The 21394-nt window shown below is 41.5% G+C and overlaps 1 protein-coding gene across 12 annotated transcripts in view; it reads right to left on the reverse strand.

Annotated features, from left to right (window-relative positions):
* The window catches only part of WNK2 (WNK lysine deficient protein kinase 2), a 114479-nt gene that overhangs the window by 24369 nt on the left and 68716 nt on the right, over positions 1-21394 (reverse strand). For 6 of the 12 annotated variants that reach the window (XM_074836747.1, XM_074836745.1, XM_074836744.1 and 3 more), the window contains exons 12-26: positions 20383-20922; positions 17548-17856; positions 14686-14735; positions 12036-12201; positions 11839-11955; positions 11508-11675; positions 11229-11274; positions 9948-10064; positions 8400-9472; positions 6923-6995; positions 5619-5674; positions 4856-5541; positions 3461-3675; positions 1254-1469; positions 193-291 (exon numbers count right to left, since the gene is read on the reverse strand). In XM_074836747.1, coding sequence (XP_074692848.1) covers positions 193-291; positions 1254-1469; positions 3461-3675; positions 4856-5541; positions 5619-5674; positions 6923-6995; positions 8400-9472; positions 9948-10064; positions 11229-11274; positions 11508-11675; positions 11839-11955; positions 12036-12201; positions 14686-14735; positions 17548-17856; positions 20383-20922 — 3931 coding nt within the window. The remainder of the gene's footprint in view (positions 1-192; positions 292-1253; positions 1470-3460; positions 3676-4855; positions 5542-5618; positions 5675-6922; positions 6996-8399; positions 9473-9947; positions 10065-11228; positions 11275-11507; positions 11676-11838; positions 11956-12035; positions 12202-14685; positions 14736-17547; positions 17857-20382; positions 20923-21394) is intronic. The other 6 variants (XM_074836743.1, XM_074836742.1, XM_074836740.1 and 3 more) reach the window with 5 other exon arrangements.

Below are 21394 nucleotides of genomic sequence, written 5' to 3' on the forward strand. Positions count from 1 at the left end.
CTTTCATATGAAAAATTAATATAAATAAGGTGTGTTCATGATGATTACTTAAAAGAAAGATAAAAAGAAAGAAAAGATGGTTCAGAAAAAGGGGCATCCTGCCAAACATATTAAAGATATAAAACATGGAATTGGAAAAAGGGGGTAAAAGAAAGATGGACTGTGATAAAATACAAAAGAACAAATACAAACAGATGGACAAAGACACAGGTCCACTGAGGAATCTGGTACGAGGTTTGCTACTAGATTTATAGGTCACTCTCTCAGACGTTTGGTGGAAAACCGTCCAGCCTGCAAATGAATATAAAGGGAAGAAAACAAAGACACTTATAAAGTACAAGTAGCTGTGATCAGATGTCCTATACCATCAGTCAAATCAGCTTTGTTAGTTAAACATCCACATCTCCATTTTAACTTTGCCAAAGAGGAGTAAGTTAATTGACCATACACAAAGGATGCAATAACAGCAGAAAAGAACAGATAGATATTTTGTAGATTAGTTTGGCAGGATGTGCAATGAGAGGAAGGTATTTTAATCATCATTATAACTTCCAATATGCATGGCAACAAGATCAGTCAAAGCCTACGGAGGTGTGCAATACACAGAATATCAGAGGTCGGGACTGGGGAACACAGCCAATCTACAGTCATTTAGCTGGGACTCCAAAACCATGCACAAAGTTAACCCCTTAGATAAACGAAACATAACTTGGTTCTCTGGGCTTGTTTTGTTTTTTTCTTTTCTTGCCTTTCCCCCCGCCCCCCCCCGCCTCACACTCAAGATGGTTTGGTAGTTTATAATGAGGAACTCTGGGTCTACCAGTATCAATGGGCTAAAAAAAAAAAAAAAAGCCCAAAATGAACCAAAGGAATCTCCTATCCTACAAGCCCCTATCCTTCTATACCTTTTTTGTTTTCCTTTCTTTATTCTCGGAAATCTGTAAGGCAGACTCCAGAAAAGCTGTCAGTATAAAGCCACTGCTGGCAAAAATAAAAGGTATTTCCTTCCTAAAAATTAGCATGCCTTCTTGAGTGTTGACTCTTAATACTTGATAAGATACTTTACTTTTGCTCTTCTGACAATACTGCAACGAGCTTTTTAAAGATAAGCCAGTAATTTCAATTGTCAAAGGTTCATGTTCCTACATCACTAGAAGTGAAATCCACTCCTAAAAAGTTCAAGCATAAGGGAAGTGAACTAATTTTAGCATGTGCTAGAAGACATGCCGAACAGCTGGTATGAAAAAAATCACCTTGGCCAGAGCTTGCGTTCACGTCACCTCCTTCAGGGCCTAAGCCGGAGCAGATGTCAGAAGACAAAGAGGCTTTGACAGAGCATGGCTGCTGTGTCTGAACAGCCTTCCCAAAGGTGGCTGATGCAGGGGAAGTTACTGCTGCTGCTTCGGGAGATCCAGGCTGAGTTTTAGTTGCTTCTTTGTGGGGTGAGTCTTTAGAGTCTGAAAGATTACCTGAAAGAGCAAACAAAAAAAATACATGCAATGGCAAATGCTAGGAAAGCACTGAAATAAAAATCCGTGTCTAAAAGTAGTCATGACTTTGCTACCAAGAGGAACAGCAGTTTACAATTCTGAAGTACTGCACAAAGCACAGACTTTGTGGATAGCTTGCACCAGAAAATAACCTACACATACTATTGCTGATGCAGTTTCTCCAAGAAGCTTATGTAGTAGGTTTGATTTGTACAGTTTTTCTGCATTTTTCAGAAAGGCTGGAGTCAGGACTTCACAAGGAGCACTGCTGAAATAAAGTGAGAGCTGCAGAAGTGCCTAAGCAGGAGGACGAACACACAGAACAACTGAGCAGAACATGTAGGTAGGTTTGCTCTCAGACATGAAAGGTGAACCGCAGGCAAATGGAGAGAAATAAAAAGTTGCTGAAAAACACGAGGAACTTTTTATTTATAGTGATCTATATATAGATGCATGTCTATACGTAAGTATCCGTATCTATATATCTATCTACATGGATAACTCGGGTGAAGAGGCTTTACCACCAGAATACTTTTGTAATAATTTGTTACATGGATTTATCAGCAAAAGCATCTAACAGCGGGAAAGACAATTACATCAGTATTAACAACTGCCTGCCCTTAATCCCTTAGAAAGGGCCAAGGAAGGCCAAAAATGAGGAATCTACATAGCCAAGGGTGAGAAGACTCAGGCATGAAATACAAATTCTCAAAGATAATGTGAACTTTACACAGTGCCTCAAAAAACTGGAACATGACACAGAAGAAATGCAGGAAGGAAAGCGTGCACCAAGGTAGCAGTGTGACTGAGCAGATTTCTGTTCTCTGACTGAAGGTGACAAGGGGAAAAAAAAAGGAGAATTGGGACATTTTATGCAGAAATAAGCTTAAATTCTTTGGACACTGATATGAGCCAAAGATTCACGAGCGGAGGCAGATGTGGGTTTTGTGAATAGACAGAGGGGAAAAAATGGCTAAAGAGAACCCAAGAACAAACTGGAAAATGAATGCACCAAGGATAACAGACATTCAGAGTACGCCATCACAAGGAAAGGAAGTAAAACCGATGCACATCAGTCAAGCAACAGCTTAAGAGGTATAAAGGATTGAACATTGCCTCAGTTCCTGTAGGCAAGAATACCGAGATGCAAGATGGATCACAGAACATCTTGCCTCTGAATACCTTTGCTTTTCCTATCTCAGTTGAAATCCTTAATTAAAAGCAAAAACCTCCAAACCACTCTGTCCTTAACTAAGATTGATGCAACGAAATTTGAAGTGGACCTATGATGCAGTGACTTTGAAAACAAGAACTACGGGGTTTGAAGTGCTGCTGCTCCTCTAAATAACAGCTTGAACTCAGAAGAAAAATTATTCATATTCTGTTCTACATTTTGCTGAAGAAATAGGTACTGGGGTATATCAACATTTCCCAGTTGAATTATATCTTTATACTTTCCAAAGAGATAATGACTCAAGACTGTACTACTGTTTGAAAAATCTTGAACTACTTCAGACAGTCAAACATCCATCAGCATAACTCTTTTTACCTCCCATCCTTTGGGGGAGCAAATGCAATCCAATCTTACTTATACGGCATCTTGGAGGAAAAAACAAACAACAACAAGATACAGCACATAATCAATAGAGGATAACAGCACCTAAGAAGTGAATACAAACATCAATAAACTGCATTTGTAGAAAGGATGAGAAAAATGTAACTAGGCTGTATTCCAAATGAAAGTGGAATATTGTTTCTCTGCCAAGCATTTGTAACTGATGCAGAGAAGGTATGTATGGTTCAGCACTGGGCAGCTGTAATAAGCCTGTCCCAAAGGCAGCCCACTTCAAAACCAGTTTGTATTAAAACCAATAAAAATTCAGTGCCTTTCCTGCAATCCATGCAACTGCACAGCAGAACCACAACTGACACAAACAACAGGCATATGGAAAGCAGCCTAGTGTACCTACTTGTGCTTGATGTTCCACTCCTGAGCTGCTGGACCAAAGGGTTTAATAGTTTTCCGCCTTTCAATTTATTTTTGCTGGTTCTTCGGCGACGGCCGCTTGGTGGGGCTGAGTGAAGGAACCCCAGGTTGGGAGGAAGGGGTTTCCCTAACCGAATATACAGTGCCTCTATTTCATTCTTCTGCTGAGTCTGAAGTTCAGCAATTTCTTTCATATGCCTGAACATGAAAAATAGAGAACTTTGCTATTGATGTATTTGATAAAGCATCACATCTTGACAACATAATTGGGTATAAAAAAAGAAACAAAACAGTCTTTGATTATAAAACCATCAACTGCTCATGCAAAAGTATGTGAAGTTATAACAATCTACCTGTGGTGACTTCTCAAATATTCATTTATAAGACAATCCTAGACAGCTAAAAAGATTTTCAACATCCTCAGCAAAAGCAACTTGATTTTGACATGAGATCTGTCAGGAACTCCAAACTGTTTCAGAATTCCTCTCTTCAAACCAGGAGCTTCAAAAAAGTTAACTCTCAGGGCATGTACATCAGTTTGAAGGAATTCCCCATGAAGAAAACCAAAAGTGCTTCCCATAAGAATGCCATTAGCATATGAATCATTACCTTATTTATAATGCAGATTTCATGATGCCATAAAGTCATTTAAAGGTTTTGTATTACTGTAGCTCTGTTTTAAAAAGATGCATCATCTGTATTCAGTAAAACCATTAAAGTTTCACATTTTGGTTAAACTAGCACCTAAAGCTAGTTTTTACCCATAACCTGCCAGGAAAGAAAGAAAATGTTCAAATTTAAAGCTAGCTAGCTCTCAGGACTGGCAGCACAATAGACTGGACCAATGACTTGATGAGACATCCGAGGGGAGGCGAAGTGAGGGTCTTTAACGTAGTATCTATTAGGCAGGTATCTACTGTTAAAGTGAGTCTGGGAATAGTGATGGGTCTGTAGTCCTGGTAGTCTAAATCACCCTTGCAGAGAAGGGCAGCTGCCTACACAGGCATCCAGATTATTTTTATGTTGCCTTAAATAGCAGCCACATGGGAATCTACTATCACACACATTACAAGTGCTATTGTTTGCTACCATATCGATGTAGCTTTTTGGTAAGGAAACTGGACATGGCAGCAGAAATGTTTTGGTGTTTAAAAAAGTTACTATTGAATCTTTCTTCTACATGGAATTGACAAATAAAGTGATGTATAAAAGGATGCAGTATGACATTTGGGGGAAGGTCCTAGCAATGCCTAATGTGCCCAGAACCAGTTCACTCATTACAGCTATAAAAAAACACTTATTTGCTCATCATATGCAGAGATGCTGCCTAGGTATCTCAACACAAGCTTTCCTAGCATTGGTTGCAAACCCAACATACTTTTCTCTCAGGTTCTGCAATTCTTTCTTCATATCTGCATCTTCAAATTCTGAGTCATTGTCGCTGCTCATGTATGATGACTGCGAGTGGAAAGATGTTATGTTGATGGTAGGAATTTTTGTTCCTTGCCCGTTGGGTGAATCGAGGCCTGGTGAGCTAGATTTGCCAGATCTTTGCAGAAAAGCAGCTGCTTTTTTAATTAAGTCAGTGGCTGCACTACTGCTCGGGGGGGACAGTTGGGCAGCAGCAGCCGACTGACGACGGAAAGTCTCATCAGCAGAATCACTCGAACCCTGGTCACAGAGGACATCAACAGAAGAGGCTGTCTGCACCCGTCGGACAGCTGTCTTCAGATCAGGGCTGGAAGGCAGCTCATCCAAGTAGACGTCTGGGGGTGCCGAGAACCTTAAGCAGTGCGGCGCTGTTAAAGTTAATTCATCTTGCGTGCTGATTACTGAAAACCTGCCAATAGTTTTGGCTGGTGTACCACTATCATGAGTTTCAGCCTGTTTTCCATAGGAACCAGAGTCTAGAGAGTCATCCCTTTGAAGGTTATTTATCACCCCATCTGTTGTAGATATCTGCGTTACATTATCTGTGTGTGCAGACGAAGTCACGGTCTTTGCCTTCTCGCTCCTTTTAGAAGTTTCCATCTGTTTAGTTATGCTTGATGATGTAGGTGCAACCTGGAGAAAAGAATAGAGATTAATTTTGAAAGTTACTGTAGCCATCAAGCATAAAACTGCTCCTAGTTTCTGGTTACCTGAACAAGGCCTTTTGTTATAGCAGCAGGAGCAGAAGTGATGCTTGCAGCTGAACCTGTTTTACAAGTCGGAAAAAAAAATATTAATGTTTGGAATGCTTTAGTATAATAAAAGCCAACATGTTTATTGTGATAAACTGAAGTGTGATGAAGAGCAGCACTGAAGAATAATTTAAAGATCCAATCTCTGCAATACAGGATCTATAATGCAGGAGGCAATATTGATGACAATATAAAATATCTGCAGGTAGGCACTCTCTTCAATCTATCGATTTGGGGAATTCAAGTAAGAAGAGGAGTGTGGAATTTCATTAGTCAGTTGGAAATTTAAGGAGAAAACCAGAACAAGAAGGAAATCCACATGGAACATTGGGCCTGCATTACTATGGTGTTCTTGATGTCTCGAAAAAGTGATTGCGCTCAGCTATTCATGCATACAAATGCTGCAGCTGACCACAGATGGACGGGCATTTCACACCCTTCATTTGACAGATACTGATACCAACCATTAAAAGTGCCTGAAATGGAGTTAAATGCACATTGCTGAAAGGGGAAATTATAAGCTCAAAAGGTGGCCACTCTGACCACAGAAGCACGCAAGAAGCAAAATATTAGTGGCAGTAATCAAGACGCAATTATTTCACAACCTGGATGCTGGTTTTGAAGTTAAACCAATAAATGCAAGCTTTTCAGAAAGCTTATGGCACATTGCAGAGAGTGAACATAAGGCAAAAATCTGTCACTTCATAGTTCTGAAATGGTGAGATACATCACTGCTTCATGGTATCTAAGATACATTAATTTTACTACACAGTGCCACATTCCACTTGCCTACTCTTCTTTGTCTGCAGCGAGACAGATGAATGCAGGCTACCCAATGCTTTCCCCTCGCACTGACCTAAAAGCAGTGGATGATCTACATCCACAGGGACAAGAGTGATCTACATTGTTGCACAAACCTGGTATCCAGCTTTGCCACGACAATCTCCAAAAAAAATATACATTATAAGCCCTCCCCACCCCCACTCATGACAGCAGGATCAGTTTGGGGTTCCTCAGCCCTCAAAACTTCCCATGACTTGCAGGACAGGTAAATGGAGCATAATAAATACCCAGTTTCTTAATGGGTAGATGAAGAAGCAAGACGTTTAATATTAGTTATATTACAAACAGGATCAGAAATGCCTTGTGCTGGGCAACGCTCTGCAGTTAACCAGAGGGGGAGCAGCAAGGGGCCACTGGAGAAGAGGACCACGCACTAGTACAGATGCATCACTGCTGTTCATCACCGAAAGGCGCATTACCTTTTCTGCTTGCTGACCCACCTCTTGCTTCTGAGGAATGAGTAGTGATGCCACTGACCTCTGACTTTTCAAACTTTCAGTAAAAAGAAAAAAGAAGAATTTCAGTCTCACGCACACAGCAGAAAGGCAATGCATTCTCCTTCCCTCTCTCTCCCTCTCTGCCCTCACACTATCGTGGAATATTAAACTATTGTATAATGTCTGTGGAAGTGGCCTTCTAGCTTTTCCTCCAACTCCTCCATTTCTTTACCTCTTTTGGAAGAAAAAAGCAGTGGCCATGTCACAGAGGGAAGTGCAGCCTAAGTTACTAAAAAACAGGCACTGAATTTTTAATATATTTTTATATATATCTAATATATATCTATCTCAGTTTGGGGTTTTGTTCTGGTTTGCTTTTCCAGCCAGACTGTATGTTCTTCATCTGTATGACTGTCTTCAGAAATTCTACGTCTCTCTTTTCTTATTGGCCCAGACTTTAATAGGACAAATTCCAATTACTGGAGAGACGTAACACCTTTTAGAGAGAGAAAATTTCATCTGCCGTAGAAAGTCATTTACAATTATAAACAATATACTCTAATGAGTTACTCAAGTGCAGCCATCTTTTCTGTAACATACAGAATCTTTCAAGCAGTTGATACAGTTCATCAAGCAAATGCTACATGAAACAGCCTCATCCTTGCTAATGGTGAGGTAATTATCTCCAGTAATGCTATTTTCAAGTAAGATATACACTGATTTTCTAGCAGAAAGTGCTGCAAATCTGTTGAATTTCATAAACTCAGGATTTTATCTGAAAGAACACAACACAGGTGCACAATTGAGACATTAAGTAAATAATGACCCAGACCACCTGCTCCAGCTTTCCTTAGATGCTTCCTAGTGAAGTCTCGCTCTGCCAAGTTCATGGAAGACAAAAGAAATTACTAGAAGCAGTGTAAGCTACCTATGGAGTGTTTTCCTTTAGCTGCAACACTTGAACAAAGCAAAGGCTCCCAAGGTGTTTAATTTTATTCAGACTGACTTAGAAGGCAGGCATTATAATCACTGCCATAAATTTATATTTTTAAAAAATTCCTATTGAGCATGATTATCTTCATCAGAACTTGAATGACTATACCCCTCACACATTTTACATTCTTAAACCACAAAAAATATCACATTTCTGCCTGCTTTAGAAACAGGACACAAGAGGAGGAGAATGAATTAAGATATTATACCACACTTAAACACAAAGGAAAAGGTTGGCTTTCATTACTAAGCGTTTATGTAAGATGAGTCAGAATGCATCTGACAGTAAAAATTTAAGAGAACTTTCACACTGGAAAGCAGTCAACAAAGTGTAATATACCCAGGAGCAGAAACATAGAATGTTTAGAGAAGCAAGAATCCACACATGTCCTACCACAGGCTTGCTGGTGCTCTCCCTAACAGCTGGATTTGGGGGTATAAAGGGCAGAGCCATTGCTGGACTAACCAGTGTTGGGTACGGTGAGGTCTCAGATGGCACCGGCTGGGCCTCGGCAGCAGCTTTCACCTCCTGGCTGGTGTCTGCAACGTTATGGCCTGGTTCTCTCAAATCCAGTGTGGGAACTTGATCTTCAGGAAAAGGTGGCAAGTTAAATTCACTGTCACCCTGCTCTAATGGGACAGAGGTGTCTGGAGTCCCCGCTGATGTAGAAGAAGTAGGAACATATTCCTGGTAAAGTAAATTGCGCAATTTCTCATCGAGGCTTTTTATTGTGTTGTCGACGAAGTCCACCCGGGGAGGTCCCTCTCCGTCGGACTCGGCGGTGCTGGGCTGCTGCTGTTGCAGCAGGCTGATCCCCACGCCGGCGCAGGCCACGGGCTGCGCCTGGGACAGCATCGCGTGCTGCTGGGACGTGGCCACCGGCACCTGAGTGGGGCTCTGGAGCTGAGACCCCGCCAGGCTGAGAGGGTCGGATGTGGCGGACGCAGGGAACACTTGGTTCATGAAGGGGTGCTGCACCACAGCGGGCTGGCCGGCCTCTGGCAGGTGGGGGACCTGCACCGCAGGCTGCCGTTCCAACACGACGGAATCCGGGAGCACGGGGAGCGGGCAGAGCTCTGCCGCCTTGGCGGGGGCTGCCGGGACTGACTTGTGCGGCCCAACGCTGCAACAGGCGATCTCCACCTCGGGGACACACGTGCCCTCATCGGCCGCCGGCGGCAGGGGCTGAGGTGTGGGGGGAGCATCCGGAGGCTCCTCCAGCAAGGCGGCATGGGGGGCAGGAGTGCCCGGCTGAGCGGGCATCGCTGCCTTCAGAGGAGAATACTCCAGCTGACCGCCGCTAGCAGCTGCCTGCTCCAGGATATTTGGAGCGGATCCTGGTAGTGCCGGAGCTGGAAACTCCGCCTGGCTCAGCAAGCCGGAGGAAGATGCTGCAGAAGGAACTTGTGCCAAAGATGGAGAGGCTCCGATGGGGCTGTCACATACACCTGCTTGGAGGGGAAGCTGCTGGCCAGCTAAGACACGAGGCAGGTCTGTTACCACAGAGCTCACTTGCTGATCATCTGATTGCTCCAGGTCTAGAAAGAGCACAAACAGCAGATTAACTTTTTAATGAGCTGCAAAGAATGAAAAAGAGAAAGTCACTGCAAAAACTCCCGGGTAGCTGCAGTGATAACCACATCTAGCTGTAACCCATTAGTGCTTCCTGTCAGAAAATAACTGCTATACAAGTCAAATTAGAACCTAACATTGCAGATTATGCAAAAATGTTTCCCAGAAAAGACACTGCTTATTAAAACAGCAGTGACTAGAACTTCAGCCACCTTATAGCATAAGGCAGAGTTATATGTTGAGACTTTCCTGAAACGCAGATAAACATTCCTAATGTGGTTCAATACCAGGAACACACTTAAAATGCGTAACTTCAAATTGATCATTTTCTTCCTCCAACTAAATGAAGTGAAGCAATCACAACTAAGTCAGGTGAGAATAGAAGAGAGATGATACAGCAGCTTCAGAGAAGAAAACATTCTCTATGAAGTTTGTAAATACCTGGCCCTTCAGACTGCTGTGTACTTTGAGGTACTGGTGGAGAAAATTCTGGTGCATCAGTAGTAGGGTTTTCCACAACAGGACATATAATAAACCACCTTTTTCCAGTATGCAAAACTAGAGATGAAAAGAAAATAAAAAGTAAACACAACAGATCCCATTCATTCCAGATCTGTCAAAACCTAGTCTTAAGTTCCATGCTTGGAAAGAAAATCAGAACTTCTACAGTATTAGCCGAGATTAAATCAATGGCTCCTAATTTGATTCTCATCCCTTCTGGAAAGGAGACAGTGATGCCTCCCAGTTCTGCCACGTATGTTATTGGAAAATTTATTTTCAAGTGTTCATACTTTTAGAAGGGTAATAGTTCCCTACATGAAAATTTAACAACAGTACTATGGACAGTTTTCTCACAATGAAAAATTTTGTTAATTTTGTAGCATTTATCCAGCTTAACATGTTGGAAGTTTCCCGGCTAATATTTCCTTCTACATCTCATCTCAAAGCCTGGCATATGTAAATGGCAAACCAGAACTATACACACCTTGTAACTAGCATTAGTAGAAACATAAATGTTGTGTTAAAGAAGGTGTACTGAGAAAATTATGATATTTACAGGCAAAAAATAAACGACATCTTTGGAGCAGAAAGTCTAGTTTGGAGGATTCACTTTCTGCACTTGTCAAAGAAGTTCTAAATCATCCTTCTTCCCCTGTCAGCATGGAGCAAATACTGCATGGGATGCTGTGTAACAAGAATTTTGGAAATGATTCCTTCAGCAGTGGTTTCGTTTTTCCCACCAGCATGCACTTACAGAGAGAATCAAGGGCCAATTCCCTTCCCACTCAATTTATCTGTCAAACCCGTAAGATACGTTGTGTTCAGATGGTCAAGATCCCCCCCATAATACCAAAGTAGCTGAAAACTTATGGGTTAGAAATTTCAATGAAATTACCAACATAAACATAATCTTTTCAGCTTTCTCTTGCAAACAGAGTTATTGTTGTGAAGAGTATGCTTGCCCGTACCTTCTTGACTTTTCCACCACTGCCTATCAGCCTGTGTAATGCAGGGCTTCCCTAAACATCCCCAGGTGTTAGATTCATCCAGGTTAGCCCTGTGATCTTCCAGGTTGCTAACAGCAGGGACCACTCTTATACCCACATTTCTAGATATATTTTCAACCACCAGTAACTGGTGGATTTCTTCCTGAATCTAGCAAACTTCTGCATCAACTCACCACTGCCTTAAAGCTTAAGTCTGTATTCAAAGGACATTTACCATTTTGTTGATACACGGGTGTCTTCATTTGAGACTGACGCTTCTCCTGTTAAAAAACAAAAACAAACCCAAAACAGAACTAGTGTTCCTCTTGCACTGATATGAGACAGCATCATTTCAAGGAGCACTCATGTTGTAAGAGTTAATGAAGTAAAAGCATTATTTTTCTAGCTAAGAAACTTTTTTTTCTTTTTAACACAGGATGTAAAACTGATTTACAGTAACTGCCTGTTAAGAAAAAGGAAACAAACTAGAAAACTTTTATTTAACATTTCTTACCTCGTTCATTTCCAGTCTATCAGCATCTTGTTGGGGACTCATTCCCTGATCAGAACTTCGTTCTCCTTCTGTATCTTCACTGAGCATATCTTCTGCTTTATCAATAATATCTTTCATTTGTTCAATAAATGTCTCTTTTTCACTCTGCAATATGAATTCATTCTCTACCTATAAGGCCACATCAAAATAAAGAGGAAACCAGTAACGTTTCTATTAATACCCCATTCCACAGCTACCAGAAAGCTTGGTCAACAAGCACACGTGAGAATAAGTTGACTGAAGCAACTTGGTGCACTAAGAGACTGTGGGCAGCTGCATCACCAAGTCTTACCATGTAAGTAGCAATTTCCTCTGGCGCATCACCATCCAAATCAAACTTAAAAGTCACCATTTTGTGATTGTGTGTTTCAAGCTGGCACTCCACCATCTTATCCCCCGTGTTACAAACCTGCAAGCAAAGATTAACAACAGTTATTTCTGGCAAAGTCAAAGGAATCCTAAAGTTACCCTCAGAGAGGTTGTACTTGCATTTAATATGGTCAGCTTTGGTCTGCTGGACTTCTCCTGGCGTGAACGAGCACGTGTGGATTTCTTATGTTTCTTTAATGACTTTCCTTCTTGTTTTCCACTTCCCATTGCTCCTTCAAAGCTGTCACTCATCTCTTTACCTGAAGCAACATCTGGACTCATATAGCTTTGTAAAAGAAAGGAAGAGAAACCCCCAAATAAAACCACCATCACACGCGATGGAGTTATGCATAGGTAAGATACACAACAACAGGGATGCAAAAAAAAGTGCACATCTGCATTCTTTTGGCCCAACCTGAGCCAGCTACTGAAAGATGCTCAGTAAGTGAAGGGGAACTACTCTAAGTCAGACATGTACTCTGGCTATCACACCTACTAAGAAATTATCTATTAACATTTCTGCCAACACCACAGGGAAAGTCCCATTACTCTTAATATATCATCACATCCCCCTAATCACTTCAGGGACCCTTACAGTCCCTCTCTGAACTGCACAAGTTCCCATTTTTCTAAGGTCCAGTCTTCTCAGTTCCTGCCTGTCTGCACTCACAGCAGAAGGTCTGAACAGGGTCAGTTTATGTTTGTCAGAAGTAAAGGAAAACAGCAAGAAGTTGGTACAGCATCCTGTAAGAGACTGCCTCTCCTCTCTCCGCAGTTCTCAAGGATCAGAAAGATTTTATGCCACAATATCTCAGTTGACCAGCTAGTATATTATTTTTAGCAGCCAAAACAGTAGCTGCTAACAATCTTATTGTAATATGGCATGTACAGAAAACGTCAATAGGCAAGTAATTTGCAGGAAATTTTCAGAGGTTCATAAAAACCATGTCAGGAAGGAACCTTATAAGGCCATCTGGCCTATTTATTACCCCAAGGTATGATCCGCTCTGTCTAAACCAGTCCCCACAGAGGTTTGTGTAAACTGATCTTACAAAGCTCCCATGAGATTTCATAACCTTCCTGGACAATTTATTCTTGTGTTCATTTAGCCATACAGGCATAAAAGATCTGAAGTCTAACCTATGGATCCTGTTCTTAAATTTAAGACTTTTTCTTCTGCACTAGTCACACAGAACAGCTTATTTCTACTCCCTTTGCAGCTACCTTGCATGTGTAACTGATATGTTAGGAAAGTGAACACATTTTGCACATAGGATATACTCTAGGCAATATCTTTGCTGCAGTTGTCAGCCGTTTGATTCATGTGCCATTACCTTCCACTCTACAAAAGCACAAGCACAGCGCTGAGTTACCTATGCACCTGGAAAAGAGAGACCTCCCTCTACGACTACAGGATGTGTGCTGACACAGGCTCTCCATGCTGCTGTAGTCATGACAGTTTTTCAAACGCAATTCTGGGACAGGCAAATTAGAATTCAAAAGATGACTGAAAATTTGTTGTGCCTTTCTACAACAGACTAGATAGACAAAATGAACTAATTTTGTCTAACTTATTTATAAGCCAGAACTAACCTATAGTCACAAAAAATTAGATTTCACTTTCCATACAGTATTTAAAAGTAGCAAGTTCTTGAGAAAAAAGGATCCATTTTAAGATTACAGGGTTGCATTGACTTGTGTCAGGCTAACTTTTTTGGTAGGGGGGAATGAAAACAGAAAGAGAGGTGTCTTCAAAGTTCATAAACTTAACTCATCTTGTCTATTCAGGAAAACAGAAAAAGCTCACTAAATTCCTAATCGCAAAGCTTTATAATCAATAAGGATGAAGTTGGTGCTGGCTCCTGCAATAGGCAAGGCATCTAGATGCTAACGAATACACCCTGTATCTACCTTATCCATAGCCAAACACTGAAAAGTCTGGCTTGCTGCTGGTGCTGAAGCAGAAGCTGAAGCACAGGAGCAGCAGATGCCTGGGGAGGGCAGTCCTGTCCCCAAAACAGCAACCACTGCCCCTACTCAGCCCCTCTCCAGTCCAGCAATAAGCCTTCCTCTCCAGGGCTCCTCTTCACTGCTTCCTCTAAACCTTGCTACTTCCCCTTCTGCTTCTGAGTACAGAAACAGGCAGATAAGGGACGGCAAAAACTGAAATTTGCTTTGTTTCTGAGGAGTGCTGAGCTGGATCTGGTTAATTATCATTACTTCTGTCATGAGCATTAACTAGGCTCGAGTGTGACCTTGCGTACTGCAAAACCACAGACCAGGCTTTGGCCGCGTGTTCTAACACTTGTAACGATACCTTTGAGCAGCTCAACACACAACTCTCACTGATACCCGTTTCCAGTAACATACCTGGGGAAAGATCATTACAGAAGATGGTACAGGCATACCCAATTATACTAGCACAGCATGTTTTCAACATCAAAATCAGGGACTGTACCACTTCAGTTATCTTAACAAAAAGAGAAGTTACATGCTGAAATGAAAGCTGTTGTACATACATGAAGGCTAGGATACAGCACCCAAACTAAAGAATTAAAAGAGTTGGAGGAGCCAAAATAGGCGCACTGCACACAGAGTATTTGCAGCTTTCTCCTTAGACGTGCACCCTTCCATCTTCTCCTGGTCAGCTCCTGCTACTCTTCTCTCAGCCAAGGCAAAGGCCAGGCATTTGGCCCAGCCTTGTAAAGAGAGAGGAAAAACAGCCTCCAGAAAGAAAACGTTTCTTATGCCAAAGAGATTATAATGATACCTTTCACAGCTCTGTGACAGAGTTTGAAGTTTGTCCTGTATTGCCTGCTCCTAAAATGTAAGAAAAAGTAATTTAAGTAAATGCATTTTATTGGCAGATGAAAAACACCTTTAAGAAAGTTTTTGCTGTTGAGACACTGGTAATCCTAAACCATTCTGTTTAACCAATTTTTGGAACTCAGAAACAAATAAATGTCCCATTTTACCCTCCCGACACTACTTCTGTCTAAAGCATCAGTATCTGTGCACAACCACTTCTTAAGGCAGAGCCATTAATCTGCTAGTTCCCTTCTGCTGTCTCTAAAGCAGAAGAGGTGGTGAAAGAAACAAAACCGGTCTCACCACAATGGAAAAACTTGATTGCAGGACAAATCCACATCAGCACCTAACTAATTTTATTTTTGAATGGATATAAAGTACAAGCTATTTTGCTTTGTTGCTTTGTAGAGTTTCCTGAAATGTGTTAAGTATTTTTATAGTATTTGGCTTATTGTGAAAATTTCTGGACAATGTATAAATAAAAGATGAAAATTCATCACTTAAAAACACCACCCTCATATCATGTCCTCTGGCTCTCTACCCAATAGAGGTTTTACCTAAAAGCTTTCCTTTTCACTGGTTGCAATGCTATAGGACAGCCGTTGATAGCGTGGCTTTCGCATCGGGTAGACCTGCTTTCACAGGATTTGTGACGACGATGCTACTGGCCCTGCTGTAACCAACTTACACACACACACCTGTGCATGGATATACACACACCCCAAATATATTCATAAATATATATAATTTTATATATATTTATATATATTTTTACAAACAGATGCCTATAAAAACAGCTAGAAACAAGCCCCTTGCCTGTCATCACTACATCTTAATACCGAAGCAGTTGGTAGACTGGAGTTAAAAGCTTAGTGGTTAACCAGTCAACCCCACTCGCTGCTTATAATGCCACACATATGCCATGCCAAGCTTGACTGCAGTTTCCATAAAACTGCAAAATTAATGAACAGTGAGAACACAGACATAATGTATCTAAATTTTAGTAGTGCACTTGATCAAGTGCTTCACAAAATCTCGTTTGCCTGATCAATTAAGATTGGTTTGGTTGTGAGCACTGCCACACATTTAAACAAGAGAGATAAAAACATTATGGCAGAATAGCAACAAAATGTAGTGTGTCAAATATATACAGATATGAAACTCCTCTTACACCCAAGAAAACCTTAGCAATATATGTCATAAAATCAGCATGGGGAACAAATTTGACCATGCTATGATCTCAGATTGATTTCTTAAATTGAAAGAGAGAAGGGAGTTAATTTAAAGATGAAATATGAGAATGAAGTTAGCAAAACAGTGGTTAAATGTTCCGAGGGATATGATAAAGTGGCAGTACAGACACGTGCCTCAGTGAGCATGGATTTCTCAGGTACTATAGGACAACTTGTATCCCCCATATCACACTGCACAACAACAAGGTTCATTCCTATTTCCAGAATCTCTAATGGGATGGACCCTGCATTGAAGGCTGTAGCTCTCACATCAGCTCTGAACCTGACATGAGCTGTGCATACAGAAAAAAGGCAGTTGGAGAAGAAATACCTTGAATAAGGGATATGCCTGACACAGGCAGGCTTTACGTGGGGCTTCTGCAAGGGAAGCACTATAGACAGGTACTACCATTTCTGCTGTATCTAACCTACAGGATATAGAGATTCACCAGAAAACGTCCTACATCACAGCATGAATATTTATTTGACAAGAATTAGGCTGCCACTAGGAGGACAGGCAAAATGGGGAACTGGAATCTAGTTTCAGTGTTAGCAGTATCCTCACTGGACATCTTCTGGACGAGGCGTTAAGCTGTGCCTCTAATGAAATTTGTAAGCTGTACTGTGGAGTCAAGGCATGCGACAAGTGCATGAAAGCATGGGTAAAACCAAAAGAGATTCAGTTTGAAAAGATGGAAACTGTTACCTTGGGAGGAAAGGTAGCTCAGAACAGAGAGCCTCAAGAAGAACAATTCTGAAAGCAGAATTGCTGAGGGACATTTCCATTCAGAAGTGGAGAACACATTAGACTTATTTCCTGAAAACTGGTACAAGTGCCAAAACCTTTGTTTTGCTTTGCTTATGGTTATCTATTAAAGAGTTGAAGAGAAGGAAATGTTCTGTGACATTCTGTCAAGACTGAAGGTTAAACAATTATGGGAGTGGAAAGAAAAGTCAAAATAGCAGACAGGAGGAGCTGACAGTTTTATAAAGAAAAACAATAAAATGTATTTTGCTTATATGACCAGTGAGCATTGGGAATGCTTAAAAATAGCTGAAAAACAAAAATCCCAGGGTTAGACTAGAATTCAGGCAATACAGGAGGATACAATGCTAAATGAAATGGAAATAAGGCTCAAGCTGAGGACCATGAAGAGCTTTTACATAGTGAAGAATCAGATTGAAGCAGTTTCTTAAGGCAAATGATGGTTGGTGGCACAAGTGCTTGAGACATTTAAAACAAGACTGGACAAAACATGGATGAAACTCTACAGAACAGCTTCTTACTGACCCACAGCACTTAAAAGAAAGTAATTTCTATCTCTGTGTTTGTGCCCAGCTACAGACAAAGAGGTACTTAGTCCTGCTGCCTCGTTACTTCAAGACGACATTTCACAAGGTACAACGTGCAGTTTCCAGCTTCATTTGAAATAGCCGATTATTGTTTGACCCAGAGTTGCTAGCATCTAGGACAAGCAGCTCTATACGGTGAGAGGGGATAATCTCCCCTGTGAAATAAGCCCATTATTTCACAAAGGAGTAAGAAGGTTAAGGGTGAGGCTGGCGAGTTACTTCAGAGGAAACGGCTCTACCTCTTGAGATGTCTCTGCCTGGACAGCTGAGCAGGGAGCTGGGAGCTGCTGACCCAGCGGCGGGGCAAGATCGGGTTGAAGCTGAAGCAGGCCAGAAGGCTGAAGAGGCAGACAGTGATCTATGGGGACGGGCGGACTAGCTGTAGCAAGGCTGCCATGAATCTGTGAAATGCCTTCTGGAGCGACGCGGGGAGGCAACAGTTCAGGCTGCAACTGTAAAGGTGGTGACATGACTATCGAAGGTTGCACAGGCAGCACGGGCACCTGGGCTCCAGCTTCCAAAGCATACTGAGTGTGTCCAGTAATCTGCTGTAACACAACAGACAGCTATTAAAACAAATCTCTACTTAGAGTGCTTGTGATTTACATGACAAGGTGTTAAAGCCACTGGAGTTCAGAGAAAGGATTATAATTCTGTAGCAAGACTGTATCTGTGTGGTCTCTGCTTGGAAAGGTAACTACTTAAAGAGTTTAAAACTGCTTTGAAATGACCAAATAAAAATCTAAGGATTCTTCCTATATAATCATGACAATTTGTGTATTGCTCAGGTGCTATTTAATTTGTAGAAACAAAGCCATATTTTGTTAAGAAATTAAAATTTAGATTATGAATTCATTGTCCTGAATAGTTTGCTCTGTTTTCAATGAGACTATTACAATGTCCACGAAGAGAAAAATATACTCTACCCATAATCTAAACTAGGATTTTTTTTCAAATCTGCTATATATGTAGAACCAGTAGCTGGTACAGACCACACAGTCAACTCTTCTTTTACTTACAGAACACACTGTTTTCCATTTAAACATTTCAGACACAGTTTAACTCCTGACATGCTAAGTACCAAGGCCCCAACCCTGCAAACGCTTCCTTGTGTTACACACACAGAGGAAGTTTCATCTATCTCAGTGGATTTCTTCAGTGCATTAAAATAACTCGTGTGCCTAAGCGCTCTGTGGGAACTGGACGGATGCGAATAGATGCCAACTACCTTAGAGACTATGTTACTATTCTGCATAACAGTTCTTTTGAGCTGTACATTTAAGAACAGAACATTCTCCTTTTAGGTACATCATGTATTTCTACAAGGGGACTGAGCTTTGCGAAGAGGAAAAAAGAAAGGAAGGAAAATATGGAAGAAAAAAGGCTTTTTAGTACTAGGTAAAAGCTCTGCCTAATTTTTACTTTTTTAAAGTATCATCACCTAGAGATTTAGACTATTTGGAGAATATATTAAAAAAAACCCCAAGACTCAGATGGGAACTAGGCCACACAATTTCATTACTGCATGTTCTCTGCAGATTCTGGATATGAGCCAAAATTATTATTCCAGGTTTTAATGTGGATAAAAATAAAGACACGATGTGCTTCGCAACACATAACAGTTACACGACTGCCTAAGTGGAGGTTGCTAGAATAGCAACTGTGGTGTACATCGCAGAAGGGCAGTGATTTTTTTTTTTTTTTTACAAAAAATCTTATATAACTAGAATAATTCACAAAATGTTTCAATGTATAATTTACCTGGGCAAAACTAAACTCAGAGGTGCTAAACATCAACTGCCAAAACAGCAATGCATTGGAAAACATTTATTTACAACAATACCTCTCCATTAGACGTACTTCAAAACGTAGACCACTGTTTGCTTGAATATTCCTCTACACTTGTCCATTTTGTTTGTAATAGCTTTTTTTTAATCCTAAAAATATTACTATGCAATTCTTCCATACATATTTGATAGATAAGGGCCATGTCAACAGTTTGAGAATATCAGTTCTCCAGTTTTGGTGTTTGCCATACTTGCTGTGCCTAGCGGGCCTGAAGCAAATCCCTCTAAAGCCACTGGAAACACTGTGGCTAACGAGCTCAGCGGTAACTGTCTCAGGCTCCGTGTTGCCTGCATTTTCACAAACAGTATTTCTGTACCAAATATATGGCTGAAGAGAAATTTAAAAATGATGTACTACTTTGAAGATGCCACGATACGGCAGGTCGAAATGGGATGTTATGAATTTTAATCAATATGTTATGGCAAAGTGATATAGTGGAACACAGATTTTTCAAGAATGCTATTATTAACAGATTTAGTGCTTTCTCCTGCTTGGGTCAGGCTGCATTTCATGTTGTCATATCACAGATGTGGCAATAGAAGTATTTACAGACTCTGTCAACAAGTCCTGAACCAGTCCTCTTGCAGATAGCGCTAATATTAGAAGCTCCATTTTATGCTTCATTTCTTTCAAGGGGGAAAGGGTCTGCAACTAGAATCCATTCTTGTCTGATAGACCTCTTCCGTGCAGTTTTCTGGAGTTGTTAATGAATGGCCATTTCCCTTTACTGTTTTAAAGCAGTTCTATGTCAAAACAACTCTATCACTCCTGCCAACTCACCCCTATTTTGCCGTGAGAACACAACAGCCTACACATCATGCGCAGCCCGGAGTAAAGGCATCAGCAAGGCTGTGCGGCTGCTGCCATGGCTCCGCCTGTCACAGGAGAACGACAGCTCATACTTCTTCCATATTTGAGATGGGAGAAGGAAGAGGGAATTCAAAAAGTGCTCGTCTGCTCACTTTCCAAAGCCCATGAGATTATTCCCTATAGCCTCTCAATATTCATTCACCTGTCTTTGGATTAAGACCTCACCTGCTCCACCCGACTTTAGAGCTCTAGCAACCACCTCCAGGACCAAGGTCAAGACGTTAACAAAACATCTTCAGAGCAAGGGAAAAAACCTCCCGGCTGCGTGTTTACAGGGGAGCGAGCTCCGGGAACGCCTGCGTTCAGCAGCCACCCTAGGGTCCAGCACCGACACAGCCCCACGCCCAGTGCATTACCTGGTGACCAGCCCCAGGCGCGGCCAGAGTCTGCTCGGAAGGATGAATTATGCTTGGCTGAAGGGACTGAGGAGGTGGAGGTTGCTGCGGCTGGGACACTGCTTGCGTGCTCTGCGTGTGATGGGGAGAGGGCGCTTCGCTCTGAATGATCTGCTGGAAGGTGGTCTGGTACATCTGCTGCTGGGGGAGCTGGGGCACCCCGTGGTGCGGTGGCAGCGCCGGCACTCCTGGCGGAGCCACAGCTAGCAACGGTATCGTAGCCGCTGACATATTTGGCACTATTGTTTGGCAGGGCAAGACCAAAGAAGCCACGGTGGTATGAGGAAGATTGACTGCCTGCATGGGGAGGGCAGGGGAGTTTGGTGCCATAGGCAGAGTGGGGTTCATGGGGAGGCTGGGTAAAATCACAGCGGGAGCAAAATACTGAGAAGGAGCAGGTATGGGGGGCACATTTGCAGCAGGTATGTCAGAGAGGTTTGGAGGAAGGCTGTCAAGTCCTGCCAGAGGAGTAATTGCAGGAATGACAGGAAACTGAGGAATCTGAAAAAAATATAATATCACATAAATTGCAAGTGCTTTCACTGATAGTACAAAGTAGTTTCATTTGCCATACAAGTATGTAAAAATCACCTGTGCCATGATGATAATTATGTCTGTTTGTTAATCACTTCCATTCATTTCCTGAGGTTTATAAACAGTAATAAAAACTGATTTATGCTTAAATCATTAGTAAAAGAGAAAAAAACTTCATTTCAGTGGGACGTTTTTATACCTTAGAAGCTTAAAACTATTTCCAAAACTAGCTTGCAACCTTCAAGCAACATAGTAATTAAAGGCTGCTTTCATTTTAACAGAAATGAAAAGGAATCGGACCAGACAAAATGCAAAACTCTTTCATGCAAAATTCAGGGAGACAATTTAAAACCCTTGTCTTTAAACAGGCTGGCTGCAACCAAGGCAGCACAGAAGATCCCATAAAAGGGTTTTTGTAATCAACACCTCCCAGTGATGT

This window comes from Strix aluco, chromosome 11 (assembly GCF_031877795.1).
Source record: "Strix aluco isolate bStrAlu1 chromosome 11, bStrAlu1.hap1, whole genome shotgun sequence".
NCBI lineage: Eukaryota > Metazoa > Chordata > Aves > Strigiformes > Strigidae > Strix > Strix aluco.